Genomic DNA, 13,245 nt, shown 5'->3' on the forward strand with positions numbered 1-13,245 from the left:
TGCTCCCTAGATCATTTTTTTTGCCCTAGCCCCCTTCTTATAGTCCCACAGAATGGATTACAGTTGCCCCTTCTTTTTACATCTTCATTGTCATCCCTGACTTCTTAGAGTTGTTAGTTCCTGATCCACGCTAATGCTCATGTTGTGGCCCATCCCCCTCAATCAGCTTGTTATCGCTTCTCAGCTTATGGTAATTAAATACCAACATGAGTAAAGGAATCTCAACAGCTCTGCAGCGCTTGATATATGGTGGTTTTATGCATGTGCGCATACTTGTATGCTGGAGTGCACAAATGTGGGTGTATGGATGCAGATGTGTGTGCATCTGTGCTCATCTGCACTGAAGTCTTCCAACTCATTTTTTATTGGGAGGCTGATGCATACCATGAACAATTTATATACAAACAGAAAGGATGTCTCACAGATTGCAATTCCTCCCACCCGGTTTATTCCATTCCCAGTCTCATTAAAGTGAAATTTCATTTTGAGTCCTATCAGCGCTGATCTCACCTTGTGTGTTGAAGCTGCCTTTTTTCCAGCTGTCAGGTTTGTCCCCTAATACCCTTTTGTTTACAGCCATACAGAGTGATGCTTCATTTCAAAGTGGATTAGTTTAATAAGTAGCAGCCTATAGATAAGAGCCCCTGTCTGTCTCCTTGTGTCAGCTCCATGACAAGCTGAAGGCAGTTTTGAAGAGGCACTGAAGCTCTCTGAAAGGTCACTGACAACACACATCTCATCCTCAGAGAATTGATCGTTTAATGAACTTCACTCTAAGATTTTATATGCTACTTCCAGGCACAATCAGTTTCACTATCAGTGATGGATTTAAGCCTTTTGACTCACGTCCACTGAGGTGCTTGAGGTTGCAAATGATTTCACAAAGTTGGTGAATTTCTTGATGGAATGTAGAATCAGAGGAGATTACTGTCACTTTTCTTCCAAAGTGAGATGCAAGAAATACTTAATAGATTTCTAATTTCATCATCATATGCAACATGGTGATACTGCATGCTAATGTAGAATGTACTCTTATTTGTGCTGCTGCTGTGTTGCATAACCGGCAAAATTTCTATCATTCCCATTTTCAAAATGAGTGTTTGAAGTTGGTGCATTACCTGTTTTATCTCACTAATTTTGCTTATATACAAATATAATATGAACTACTGTGTCCTGACCTGTCATCAATAACTTATACTGTATATTTAGTTTTATTCTTTTGTGGTATAATTTGGCAATTAATCCCAATTCAATGAATAAAACATTGTGAGAAAAGTATTTGACAGGAACATATTTTTGAAGTCATTTTAATCTGCCTTTCTGTTAGTGAAATCTTGCCTGGCATCTGATATTTCCTGAGGCAATAAAACACACTTAGTTGACACACCAAGCAAGGTAAAACAAATGCTGTTTAACCCAGGCTGTCTCCTATAATCTTCTTTATATCTTCCCCTACGAACACACGGAAAGGATGGTGAACAAGCCACGATACACACACACACACACACACACACACACACACACACACACACACACACACACACACACACATACACATACAACTGGGCATCAACACAAACACATCTCACGTTCATCCACATGCACAAAAACAAAGTTATATCCCCCCACACATACACATTGTCCTACAAAGGAGGCAAAGCTAGAATGTGACAAACGAGCGATCAATATTTCACCACTGTAATGAAGGACCTGCAAATGCCAAGAGCTACCTCACCCTGGGGCAGAACAAGCTCAGATATTCAAATTGCAGTACACAACAAGCGCATTTACATAAATTTTAATTTTTTTATATTCCACCATACATGGTTCACGAACACACACACACACACACAGACATGTAACAAATTAAAGGGAAAAAAAACAACATCAAGTGTTTTAGTAAAGTTTTGGACCATTATGTTCCACCAGAACAGCTTGTCGAATATGATGCTCTGTTGCATTGATTCTGTAATGGATGAACACCATTCTTCCTCATTCAGTAATTTGATGATGGTGGCAGAGAGTGCTGTCAGTCAAGAATCTCCCATAGGTTTTCAATTTGGATGAGATGTGATTCACATCATTTTCATAATCTCAAACCATTCAGTGACTCCTCATGCCCTGTGGAGGGGGGCATTTTCATCCTGGAAGAAACCACTCCCATCAGGACAGAAATGTTTCATCAGAGGATAAAGGTGATGACTCAGAAAACCTTCCCTTGTCCTTCCCCTTCTAAGGGAACAAGTGGACCCAAACCATGAAAATACGCTTTACTGTAGGGGTCAAGCACTCAGGCCTGTACTGTTCTCTTTGTGTACACCACTTGTAGAGATTATAGTGAAGGATGACTCATCTGACCACATCACTTTTTTCCCCACTCTGTGGACCAGTGCCTGAGGTTGTTGCACCACTGAACTCTCACATGTGCAGTCATCTTTATCATGAGTTGGGTGAAAGAGCTGCTGATTTAACTGTGTGATCACTTTGGAGGCTTCAGTCTGCGGTGCTGTTGAACTGTACTGAATTACACAAAGTGGCGTGTTGGTTGTTCACCATACCCTCACTGATTTGAAAGGAGTCTACAAAATAATAGGAACACCTGTCAACATTATGCAAGTTGAACAGACAACACCCTCCAAACTGACTGTACAGTTGATGCAACACCTTGAGCATTATGATCTTCATGAACGTAGGATTTATTGCACGACTGTTGTATTAGACTGCATTATCAGTAGTCCCAGCAAAGTGTACCGAAACTCTGACAACTGTGTGTACAGCAGAAAGTAGTTCATTTCATAAAATCATTCGCTATATCTAGGTTTATGGTATCTTATTTAGCTACAAAAGCAATCACAAACAAACAAGAAAAGTAAATGTTTTTCTTTCTCTGCTGTTGAAATATATAATTATTCCACAGTCCTCCTCCTCAGCACTCAGTCCCATTAGATAAACAGTAGGAACTTTCGAAAAACTATGTAGCAGTTGCATTGTGCCCTTGTTGCAGCACTGGCTTCCTTTTATGTTGCCACTTGCTTTCCACTGTGTATGCAAACATCTTTGGCACATTAAGAGGTTGGCTTCACAGCACCAACAGACAGGAGAGCTGTGTAACGTCTGATAATACAGACTGAAACAACTAGGAAATGTTAAAGGATGTCACGGAGCTGTCCCACAAGAATACAAATGACAAAAGGGAGGGGAGTGGATGGATGTGGTCCGCCCAGACGTGCCACAGCAATAGGGCTTCAAGGCAGATGTGAGCATTAGCCGCCAAGTTAGCATCACATCTGTCACATACTGACAATGGGCAAAGAGGACACAATGCGCTCGTGGCAATTCAGTAATATTAGATGCAATAAAAGCCATTCCCTGGACTGACTTAGCATGGACAGCTTTGTTTCCTAAGACAGCATCAGCACCAGAATGACAATTAGCTTAGCAATACTTAAAGTCATTTTGAGTTGCCCTCCAACAAAAATATGGATCTAACCAATTTGTATTGTGTTGTGTTTGTTTAAATTATAGTACAGCAATACATAAACCATTATTCCTGGTATTCAATTTTTTTTGGCTCTGTCTTTTGTCTCTCTCAACAGTGACTTGTCCCATGAACGAGGTACTGACAGCCTCCACAGGTGTCATCATGAGCCAGTCACCAGGCAGCGGTTTCCCCCATTTTGAGTCCTGCTCTTGGGTGGTCAAAGTAGAGCCAGGCTACAACATTACCTTCACTATTGAACACTTCCAGACCAGCCGCCAGTTTGATGAGCTCGAGATCTTTGATGGTGAGTCACTGTATCTGCTGTGAAAGTCAAACCAGTGGTTACATACAGTATCATGTACTTTAGTTAAACAAGTGTTATCTTTATTTTGACTGTTTATTTATCCAGAAAAGTTTAAAGTGATAGTTTGGGTTATTTGATGTGGGGTTGTGTGAGGTAGTCATGTATAGTCAGTGTGTTGCCAGCAGCAGATTCAGATCAGTGCACTGCCAGTTTAGAGAAGCACCCGGAAGCACCAGCACAGAAGCAGAGGATGGAGGCAGCAGAAAAAACATGTTTTAGACTCTTTTAAAGGATCCCCACTGAAACGATCCAATACACATTTAAATGCTTGCTTCATTTAGAATATTTTTAATGCTTTATCTTCCTGTCGAAACAAAATAAAGTTTAGCTCTTTCTATTTCACTCAGCTCAGCTTTAGATGTGCTTGTGCGTAGGAATACGGTAGTTCAGCGGTTGAGAAAAATTTAGTTTCAAAAGAAAGTGCTGTGTTGACGGGAAGATAAAGAGCTGAAAATATTCTAAATGAAGCAAACATACCCAGTGCACAGCAGCACATCACTCTACTAGTGTGCCTTGTTCCCTGCTGCCTCTCCTAACTGGCAGCACACTGATCTGAATCTGCTGCAGGTAACACACTAACTACGCATGACTACCTCACACAGCCCCGCGTCAAATAACCTGAACTGTCCCTTTAAATGTGCATCCTGTTTTTTGACACTGCTGGTCCGGATGATGCACACTACATATACTGATCAGTAGTCGATTAACCCTGGGACTCCCCACACTTTACCCTGTTCAAAGACCCATTTTCACCAATATCCACAATTACCGGCCAAAAGCCGGACAGCTGGATTTACCGTCCTTAACAAGGCATCTACTAACAGAAAATCACACACAGGCTCCCTTTCATGGTGACAGAACATCTACATCTGCCTTGTACATTTGCATGTGATTAGAGGCACAGTCAGCAACTCTGCAGGCTGCTCGGAGAAAATGGTGGTCGTATACACTTGTGTTGCTGATTAGTGCTTTTTATCTTCTGCCGAGTGGAGGGGAACAGACATTTGCTAACCTTAGGGCTGCTGAGCCAATTATGGAAGGAAATCTTTTTTCCACAATTAGGAGCTCAGCAAATTTAGATTGTAAGTGTAGCAAAATGCATAATCCCTTAAATGCCATAACTCAGAATAATTTTATTCATATCATAAAAATGTTTTTTGTCATTTTTTTTTTAATCAAATTTGTACAAATAGAGAAATTTTAGAAATTTCCATTATCTGTTCTATCACTGTTTATTTAGTATGAATATCATCATATTTCAAAGGGTTTCAATGATCAAGCACAAGCCCTCATTGTAAAAATATGCTAGTTTTGCTCTTTTTCTTTTGCACAAAGTCATGGAACTTTTATCGCTGGATTCCTCCTAATTCTAATTTACATTTTTTTCCATGTGTTTATCCAGGCCCATCCAGACAGAGCCCCCTCCTCATCACCCTCAGTGGTAACTACTCCAGTCCGCTGAGCATCACTAGCTCCTCTAACAAAGTCTACCTGCACTGGTCCTTCGATCACACTACCAGCCACAAAGGCTTTCGAATACGCTACTCAGGTGAGTAAGGACCAGGGATGCACCAGCACGAGGCAACAGCCTTCTTTATGAAGTGGTTTTGTCACAGTGGTCTGTTTAGGTTTGATATTTGGCTTTGTTTCTTTTAGACAGCGTGCCTAGGTGTCTTTGGTTTACTGTGTCAACAAGTACCGACATTTGGGCTGCCAACTGCAGCTGAAACAGCTAGAAATATGACCCATCTCCATGACAACCTAACGGGGGCGGCAGGCATCTGTGGCACTCCTCGCTGTGCTGCACAGGCCTGGGAATTAGTGAACGCTGTTTCTTGAATTGCTTATTATTCTTCTGTTTTTGTCCTGCTCCCATGAAGGATCTGCTGGTGTACGACACCTGCATAACTCGCTGTGAATTATGACAGTGTAAATATTTAAAAGGCTCCCTCCGTTCTGTATCAACACCACTCAGCCAGATTGACTAATCGTCTCTCTCCTCCTCTCAGCGGAGCGCTCCATCTCCCCAACCGGATGTTCTGTCGTTTCTCTGCCCTTTTTTTTTTCCTCTCTTCGTTTTGCCTCTTTTACCTTTTCTCTTCTTAACCATGATGGATTTCGCCATAGCAGGCTAAGTGACAGACGGACAAAGTGACGGCTGAGAACCCACAAGTTGCCGTGGTCAGTATGGAGTTGCCTTCTGTAAGGACGGGAAGAAGAAACAGATGGCACAGGGAGAGTCATTGTATTCAGCTGTGTTCTTCATCAATCCATCTTTTCTCTCCATGGGCCAGTCTTCCATCACCAACTTGGAGACATCTCCTCTGGCACCCACAGCCCCCCCCCCCATCTCAGCTTTCTAGTCTTTCTCTCTCTTTCTCTTCTGTCACTGTTCTTCTCTCACTTGATTTAGACATGTGACAATCCGCCTGACTCTGTCACTATCTTCCTTACTGTCTCTTTATGCTTATATGTCTCATCCTTCATCTGCATCAACCAGTCTCTCCCTCCGTCTCTCTCCGCCTCTGTACTATCTATCCCAATGCAATCACCTGCCCATGTAGATCTGATTCCTCTGAGTTGCAGGGCTGATTGCAGTGAGACAAGCTGTGTACTATAACAAGCTGAAGGAGAGAGGGAGAGTGAGGAACACAGAAAGAGAGGCAAATGAGTTAGACAAAGATAGAGGCAAAGAATTGAATTCAAGGGTGGTTCGGGAGCCGTCAGTCACAGTGACTGACAGGAGGAGGCCTTGCCGAGGAACGTAGCTCTCTCAGGGCATTAAATATCATTTGTTTTAAACGTTTGTTTTGTTCTATTCCTTGCACATGTAGCCGTCAAGGAGGACAGTAATGAGCATTCATCCCTTGATTGCACACACGACAAGCTCACGAAGCTTCACAAAATTACCAACGCCCAAAGTACACCTACTTTGCATCATTTACTAAGAAATCTAACATCTTTCTTAGTGAACCTCGATGTCAAACTCCACATAAAGTGTGTTTTATCTAACATCTCTTCAGTGCCACAAAATGGTCTGTCAGCTCACTTGAAAAGTCTCACATTCTCTGTCTCGCTGGAGCAATTTATGCGAGGCAGCAACATCTCATAAATGCTGAATACATATTACACCATTGACATGGCTTTAAGTTTTTATGCTGTAAGGGAGTTTTATCTGATTGTCTGCATGGTCCTCAAAATCCCCACTAACTTGAAAGAGAGGACATTTTCATGGCCACATATGAGCGGTTTGAGCCGGAATTAGCATTTTTATAGAAATGTAATGTGGTCATAGTGATTAAGTGTAATGGATAATACGCTTTTTTTTTTTTTTGTGCCTATGGTCCACTTCCATCCTAATCACTCCCCAGAATGAGCAGCATTTTTCATGTCATATAGCCGTGTATTTTTACATCACATCATTTTTTTTTATGTTGTCACAATCTGCGTTCTTTTACTATGTAGCGATTCCATGTTACTGTGAGACCTGCAAAATGCAATCTATGCCTAAGAGTCTTTGAAAACTGTGGACCTGTTGCTGGCACCATTTGGGATGATAAACGATTATTGCAGCCACCAATTTAGCCAACAAACAAAAACAGATACTTTGTTCCTGTTATTATGTATCCATCACTTTTATGATCCTCCTCTGCTGCTGCTGACAAACTCCTGTTTCGCTTTGCAGAACATTAGTTTCCTTAAATCAATTTTCCTTGTCTCCAGTCTGCAGTTTTTTCCTTAAAGAGCTTGTATTGTAGAGTTGGTATTAATACACACCCTCCTTTACCACACCAGGCGTAGAAGACAGATGCAGAGGAGATCTGTGGCTCTGTGCTACTGAAGGCGCATTAATCCTTCACCTCCTCAACAACAACTTGCATCATCTTGCTTCATTATTGGGTTTTTATGCTTGTTGCACTCAATTTTATCGGTATGAATATTTATTTCTCTACCTTTTTCTTTCATTTTTTCTCAGCCGCCTACTGCAGCCCTCCGAACAACCCTGTAAATGGCACCGTGCACAGTCTGACGGGCACTAAGTTGGGCAGCACCCTACGTTTCAGCTGTGACCAAGGCTTCCGGCTTATTGGCCAGAGCAGCGCCACATGCACCCGGACTGCACAGGGGATCTACCAGTGGAATGCACCAGTGCCACTTTGCCAAGGTGGGGATCCCATCATAGCAGCAGGTCGTGGCATAGGGATGAGACGGAGGAAAAAGATAAATATAGAAATCTTATAGACTACATTGTCTTACTTTTCTTAATTCAGTGGTAAAATTAGCTGGATGATGTCACATTGCCATGCAAATGAACCTTGTGTCGACATTGTCATTGTGACTGAGCTCATTCAGCATTACACTTCTCGAATGTGGTGAAATGACCCTTGAAACCGTGCAAAGAAAACAATGTTTTATGGCTCATAGCCCAACTTGTATGCTGGCGCATTTTTTTGTAGCAGATATATTTTGAAAGTTCAGTCAATCTGATATATTTGATTGAAAAAGAAGTGTCACTGAAACCATTTATTTGGGATCAAAGTGTGATTTCATTTCTGACAGTGTACTTTTAGCAACAGTCCCCCAGCCTAAGGCATGCTTCAAGGAAGTTCACTGCACCATTCCTCAGGATTGCTTTCAAGATAGATTAATGATGTGTGGTTTACCTGAGCTGAATTATTTGATATGTCAGTCATGGGTCATAGTCACAGTTATCTGCTTGTCACTGTGCTCAAATTTTGGAAATGATCAGTCATGGAATGAACAATGGCAACTGAGGGGCAGATTACAAGTATATATATATAAGTATAAGTATATTATAAGTTTGTTATAGACCTGAATTGTATAAAGTCATAGCTATTGAGGGAAGATGTATATGGTTCAATTTAAAAGTGTTTTTTTAAAAAAAAAAGGGAAAAAAACGTTATTTCAGACTTTGATATTTCAGGCTGTGTTGCCTCTCGCGCCATCTTCACCGATTTCCTGATTTTGAATTTCTTTTACATTCCATCACAAACACATTAAAATCTAACAACTCTACTTTCAGAGACTAGTTTCCATTCAGCCATATTAATAGAATCAGCTGAACATGAAAATGAGAGTGGCAGGGCAGCCATTCAGGGTTTTCTCAAGTCTGCACCAGGTGTAATCTCCACATGAATTGCATGCACTCTCTCTAGACTTGATTGTTTACTGCTGTGCAGATGGCGGCTCGAGCTAATGTTTACCGCACACCAATGCAGGCCCTGGGATTGTATTTGTACAGGAACCCTGTTGTGAGCGAGGCACTCCGCATATGAAGATGGTTATTAAAATATACTTTACTATCCGTGCTTTCATTCTACCAACCATATTTTTAGTGCCTTACCTTCCTGCTGCATTTTTTTTTTTTTAAACCCTACCAGTCATGTCCTGTGGAATGCCAGTTCCTCCAGTCAATGGCAGTATTGTTGGCCAGGACTTCTCTCTAGGAGCCAGAGCCACCTACCAGTGTAATCCCGGGTTTCGGCTTGCTGGGCCTATCACTACCTCTGTGATCTGTCAGGAATTTGGGAGGTGGAGCCCCATTGAGGCCCAACCCAGATGTATTCGTGAGTATTTGTATTTGTTTGTTCAGTTGCGGTATTATTACAAACTCAACGTCTTAACTTTTAAAACTGTGTTATCAAGAGTGAGCTCCAAATATTCCTGGCAGGTTTGAGATTGACACTCATTTGTCATAATTACACAGTGATAAATCATGAACATGTTGCATCCACAAGCAGCCAAACAGATAATTATCAGCTCAGTGCTACCATAATTATACACAACACTAAACTCAAACAGATGTTTAAAGTAATAATGTTGGTTTGACCTTTGACCTTCCAGCTGTGACCTGTCCTGACATCGGCCACTCTGCTGTGGAGCACGGGAGATGGAGACTAATCTATGGAACTCAAAACCAATATGATGCTATTATGATGCTCATATGTGACCCGGGATATTACTACAGGGGTCAAAGGGTCATACGCTGTCAAGCCAACAGCACCTGGAACTACCCAGATCCACGCCCTGTCTGTGAGAGTATGTGATAACTGCACAACTTATCATTCAATTTTCCTCGTGTTGTTTGAGTTAACTGCCTTATTTGCACTAAAATACCAGAAAACCCTCCACCAGAAAAAAGTAATTTGCCAGGCTTGAAAAATAATTGCATCCAAATTTATTTTATTTCCACTGTGATATTAGGAAAATAACATAACGTAACAGGCACAAATCTTCTAACCAAAACAAGCTGAATGAAAGCCAAACAAAATCATTTCCCAAACAAAACAAATGAGATTTGCTGATCTTATTGTCACCATGTGGGATTGCGCTAATATGATTTTGTCTTCCTATTTCAGTCATCTCATGCGGGGACCTTGGGACTCCACCAAATGGCAACAAGATTGGAACACTGACTGTGTATGGAGCCACTGCCATTTTCTCATGCAACACAGGCTACACCCTGGTTGGCTCCCGGGTTCGAGAGTGTATGTCCAACGGGCTTTGGAGTGGAACACAGGTCCAGTGTCTAGGTGAGAACTTCAGCACCCAAAATTAATTATAACTTCATAAAGTCCTGCAAATTGCTTCAAAAGTTCAAAACACCTTTCTCTGACCTTGTCGATTTCCTTCTTCATTCATCCATAGCTGGTCATTGTGGTACCCCAGAGCCCATAGTGAACGGACAGATCATTGGGGAGAACTATAACTATCGAGGCAGCGTTGTGTACCAGTGTAACCCTGGATTTCGTCTCATTGGGGTGTCAGTGCGAATCTGTGAACAGGATCACCGTTGGTCAGGACGCACTCCTGTCTGTGTCCGTAAGTGCCCAGAGAAAACATTTAACAAAGCTTGTTTATTAGTAAAGCCGTGGATGCCATGGCTCCATTTTTCAAACTAGATGAACAGAGAAGGGCTTGAAACTTTTTTTCTTTTTGTAGCGCTGGTAAGCTAGCTAGCTGCCTGCAAAAATTAAATCTCCCAACAAAACTTTATATCAACCAGTCTGCAACACTATTAAATCCTGTTTAATAGTGTTGCAGATCAGTGATTTGTATTAAGTGCAAACATATATTACATAGAGATGCTCTAATCAGGCCAGTTTAAGCCCGCCACTGACCACTAAATTACAGTGATCACACACGAGCCATCTGGTACTGATCACCACTTAATTCCTGTTATTGAAGATTTTTTTTTTTTTTTTTTTTACAGGAAGATTATGCACAAGCTCCTGCATAAAATAAGCTGTAAAAGCTACTGTTGCCTCATGTTTTACAATTAGGTTTTTAAAGATGTGGTCATTATTCCAAAATAATATACTATACTCATCTATAATACTGCCTGATTTTTTACAAGAAGATTAATTCACTAGAGGCAAGTAGTGAAAACAGACATTCATCCAGTGCAGCTGCAGTGGGGGCCGTGGCTTTGCAGTTTGGATCAGTTTCTGTACTGCTTTTTGGTGTTGTTGTGACATTACCTTTTCTAATCCAGGCCCCATTTATTCAGGTGTTCAATGTTAAACCTTTAGAATTCATTAAACTGCAGTGCAAATGTGTTACCATGGTTTTCTTTCTCCTTTGACTTTGTCAGCAATTACATGTGGGCATCCTGGCAACCCTACCTTCGGTATGACCCAAGGAAACCAGTTCAACTTAAATGACATTGTGCGCTTTGTCTGCAATACTGGATACGTTCTGCAGGGGGCTGTAAAATCTGCCTGCCAGGCCAATGGGCAGTGGAGCAACACCCTCCCCAGGTGTAAAAGTAAGTGTCAAGTACTGTATATGCCCAAGCCTCAGACGGTCAGTGCATGTAAGATTTCTGGAGAAGCTTATGGCCACAGATGAATAGACGGATAAATGCAAAGAACCAGGACTGATTTAATGTAAGATATAATGTAAGATCTTTGGATCCAGTTGGCACTGAGACATAAATTATTTCTAAGAAGCAATTTTAGTTACATGTAGAGCCTCCACCGTGCTCAGAGGGATTGGTGTGTATCAACAAACTAAGAAGCAATTTTAGAAAACAAAGCTGTGCCTGTGTGTGAGGGAGCAAATGACAAATATGAGAGAACAATTTATCAAAATAAACGTCTCTGCCTTCATAACCTTAAAATCTTCGTGTATATCCATCTTTTTCATACAAATATGAGCAAAATGTGTAAATGTGATCCCAGCAGGGCTACATAAGCAATGTATAGGTATAGCACAGCAGCTCTCACATTGGTATTTATGTGTATCATGATGTGTGAATCATCAGAGAGCTGAATAAGCCAGTGACACCAGCTTTGTGGATAACTAATGCACAGAGCGAGGACATTTTCAGAAAGTGTGCTCGTTTCCAAGTACTTCCCAGTGGGAGTATGGTTCTCTTTTTGTATTCTTGTCCATTTGTGTGGGTAGGTATTTAATTACCTATTGTATTGTACAAGGTCACATCTTCTGCGACCACAGGTGACCCCAATCACAGAGAGGGCGGAGATGAAGCGCAGAGACACCCAGAGGGAGAAAGAGTTTAAACGACACACATTAGGGGAAACTGAAATGAAAAACCAAAGAGGAGCCTGGATTATTTAATTACCACGGTCTCATCCACATGGTCTGTGGAGGTTCTGGATAATATTTACATGTGATGTTATTTCCTCTAAGCTTTAGCTTCCTTCCCCCAAGGCTCACCTGTCTGTCAGGGAAACAAACTTGGCTAATAACAATGCAGAGGCAGCCAAAAACAGTCACAGGATCCTTGAGCTTATGTGAAAGACAGCAGTCTTTTGAGACCAGCATTCTGGCTTTTGCTTAGAATAAGAAGTACCCCGCTCTGCGTTGAATGAGCAAAGCAAGGACTTTTAATTTGGCAGTATTTTTGCGACAAGCGATATATTGCTGCAGCCGCGTCTGTCTCTAAGTCCCCACTAACTGAGGGCTTTGTGACAGGAGCAGAAAGAGGCCGCTCGCAAGGTTGGGCCCTGAATGTGACAAGGCAGTGACAGAACCAGTGACGGATTGACTTATGAGTTTGTTTTAAATGAGGAAAGAAAGGATGTGGCTGTTTTTTTTTTTTTAGACATTTATGAAAGGATGAGGAGGTTACACGTCTCACAGGAATCCTTCCTTCGTTGTTAAAAAAAGAGAGAAGTACATTTGGCTGCTGCATGCATAAGCAGGCGAGATTTTCTCCCAGACTTACGCCTTAAATCTCTCCGCTCTGCTAGTGACATCATATTAGCATTGGCCTTGTTTCCATGCAGATGCTGACTCTGAGATGCATTTTGCAGGAGACTGTGTGTGCCTCTGTGTATGTGCGGGGCTGGGTGTGGACATCTGTTTTGATGGCACATTATCCTCACTGTTGATGTGGAGACATAAGTAGCTT

General features: G+C 41.6%; 1 protein-coding gene across 1 annotated transcript in view; it reads left to right on the plus strand.

Moving 5' to 3' along the window:
• The window catches only part of csmd2 (CUB and Sushi multiple domains 2), a 229,383-nt gene that overhangs the window by 190,844 nt on the left and 25,294 nt on the right, over positions 1-13,245 (plus strand). The window contains exons 48-55 of the mRNA XM_071499949.1: positions 3,597-3,785; positions 5,248-5,394; positions 7,822-8,010; positions 9,248-9,433; positions 9,711-9,905; positions 10,226-10,399; positions 10,515-10,688; positions 11,461-11,634. Coding sequence (XP_071356050.1) covers positions 3,597-3,785; positions 5,248-5,394; positions 7,822-8,010; positions 9,248-9,433; positions 9,711-9,905; positions 10,226-10,399; positions 10,515-10,688; positions 11,461-11,634 — 1,428 coding nt within the window. The remainder of the gene's footprint in view (positions 1-3,596; positions 3,786-5,247; positions 5,395-7,821; positions 8,011-9,247; positions 9,434-9,710; positions 9,906-10,225; positions 10,400-10,514; positions 10,689-11,460; positions 11,635-13,245) is intronic.

This window comes from Trachinotus anak, unplaced genomic scaffold (genome assembly GCF_046630095.1).
Source record: "Trachinotus anak isolate AG129_WGS33_773 ecotype Australia unplaced genomic scaffold, CSIRO_AGI_Tana_v1 ptg000016l, whole genome shotgun sequence".
NCBI lineage: Eukaryota > Metazoa > Chordata > Actinopteri > Carangiformes > Carangidae > Trachinotus > Trachinotus anak.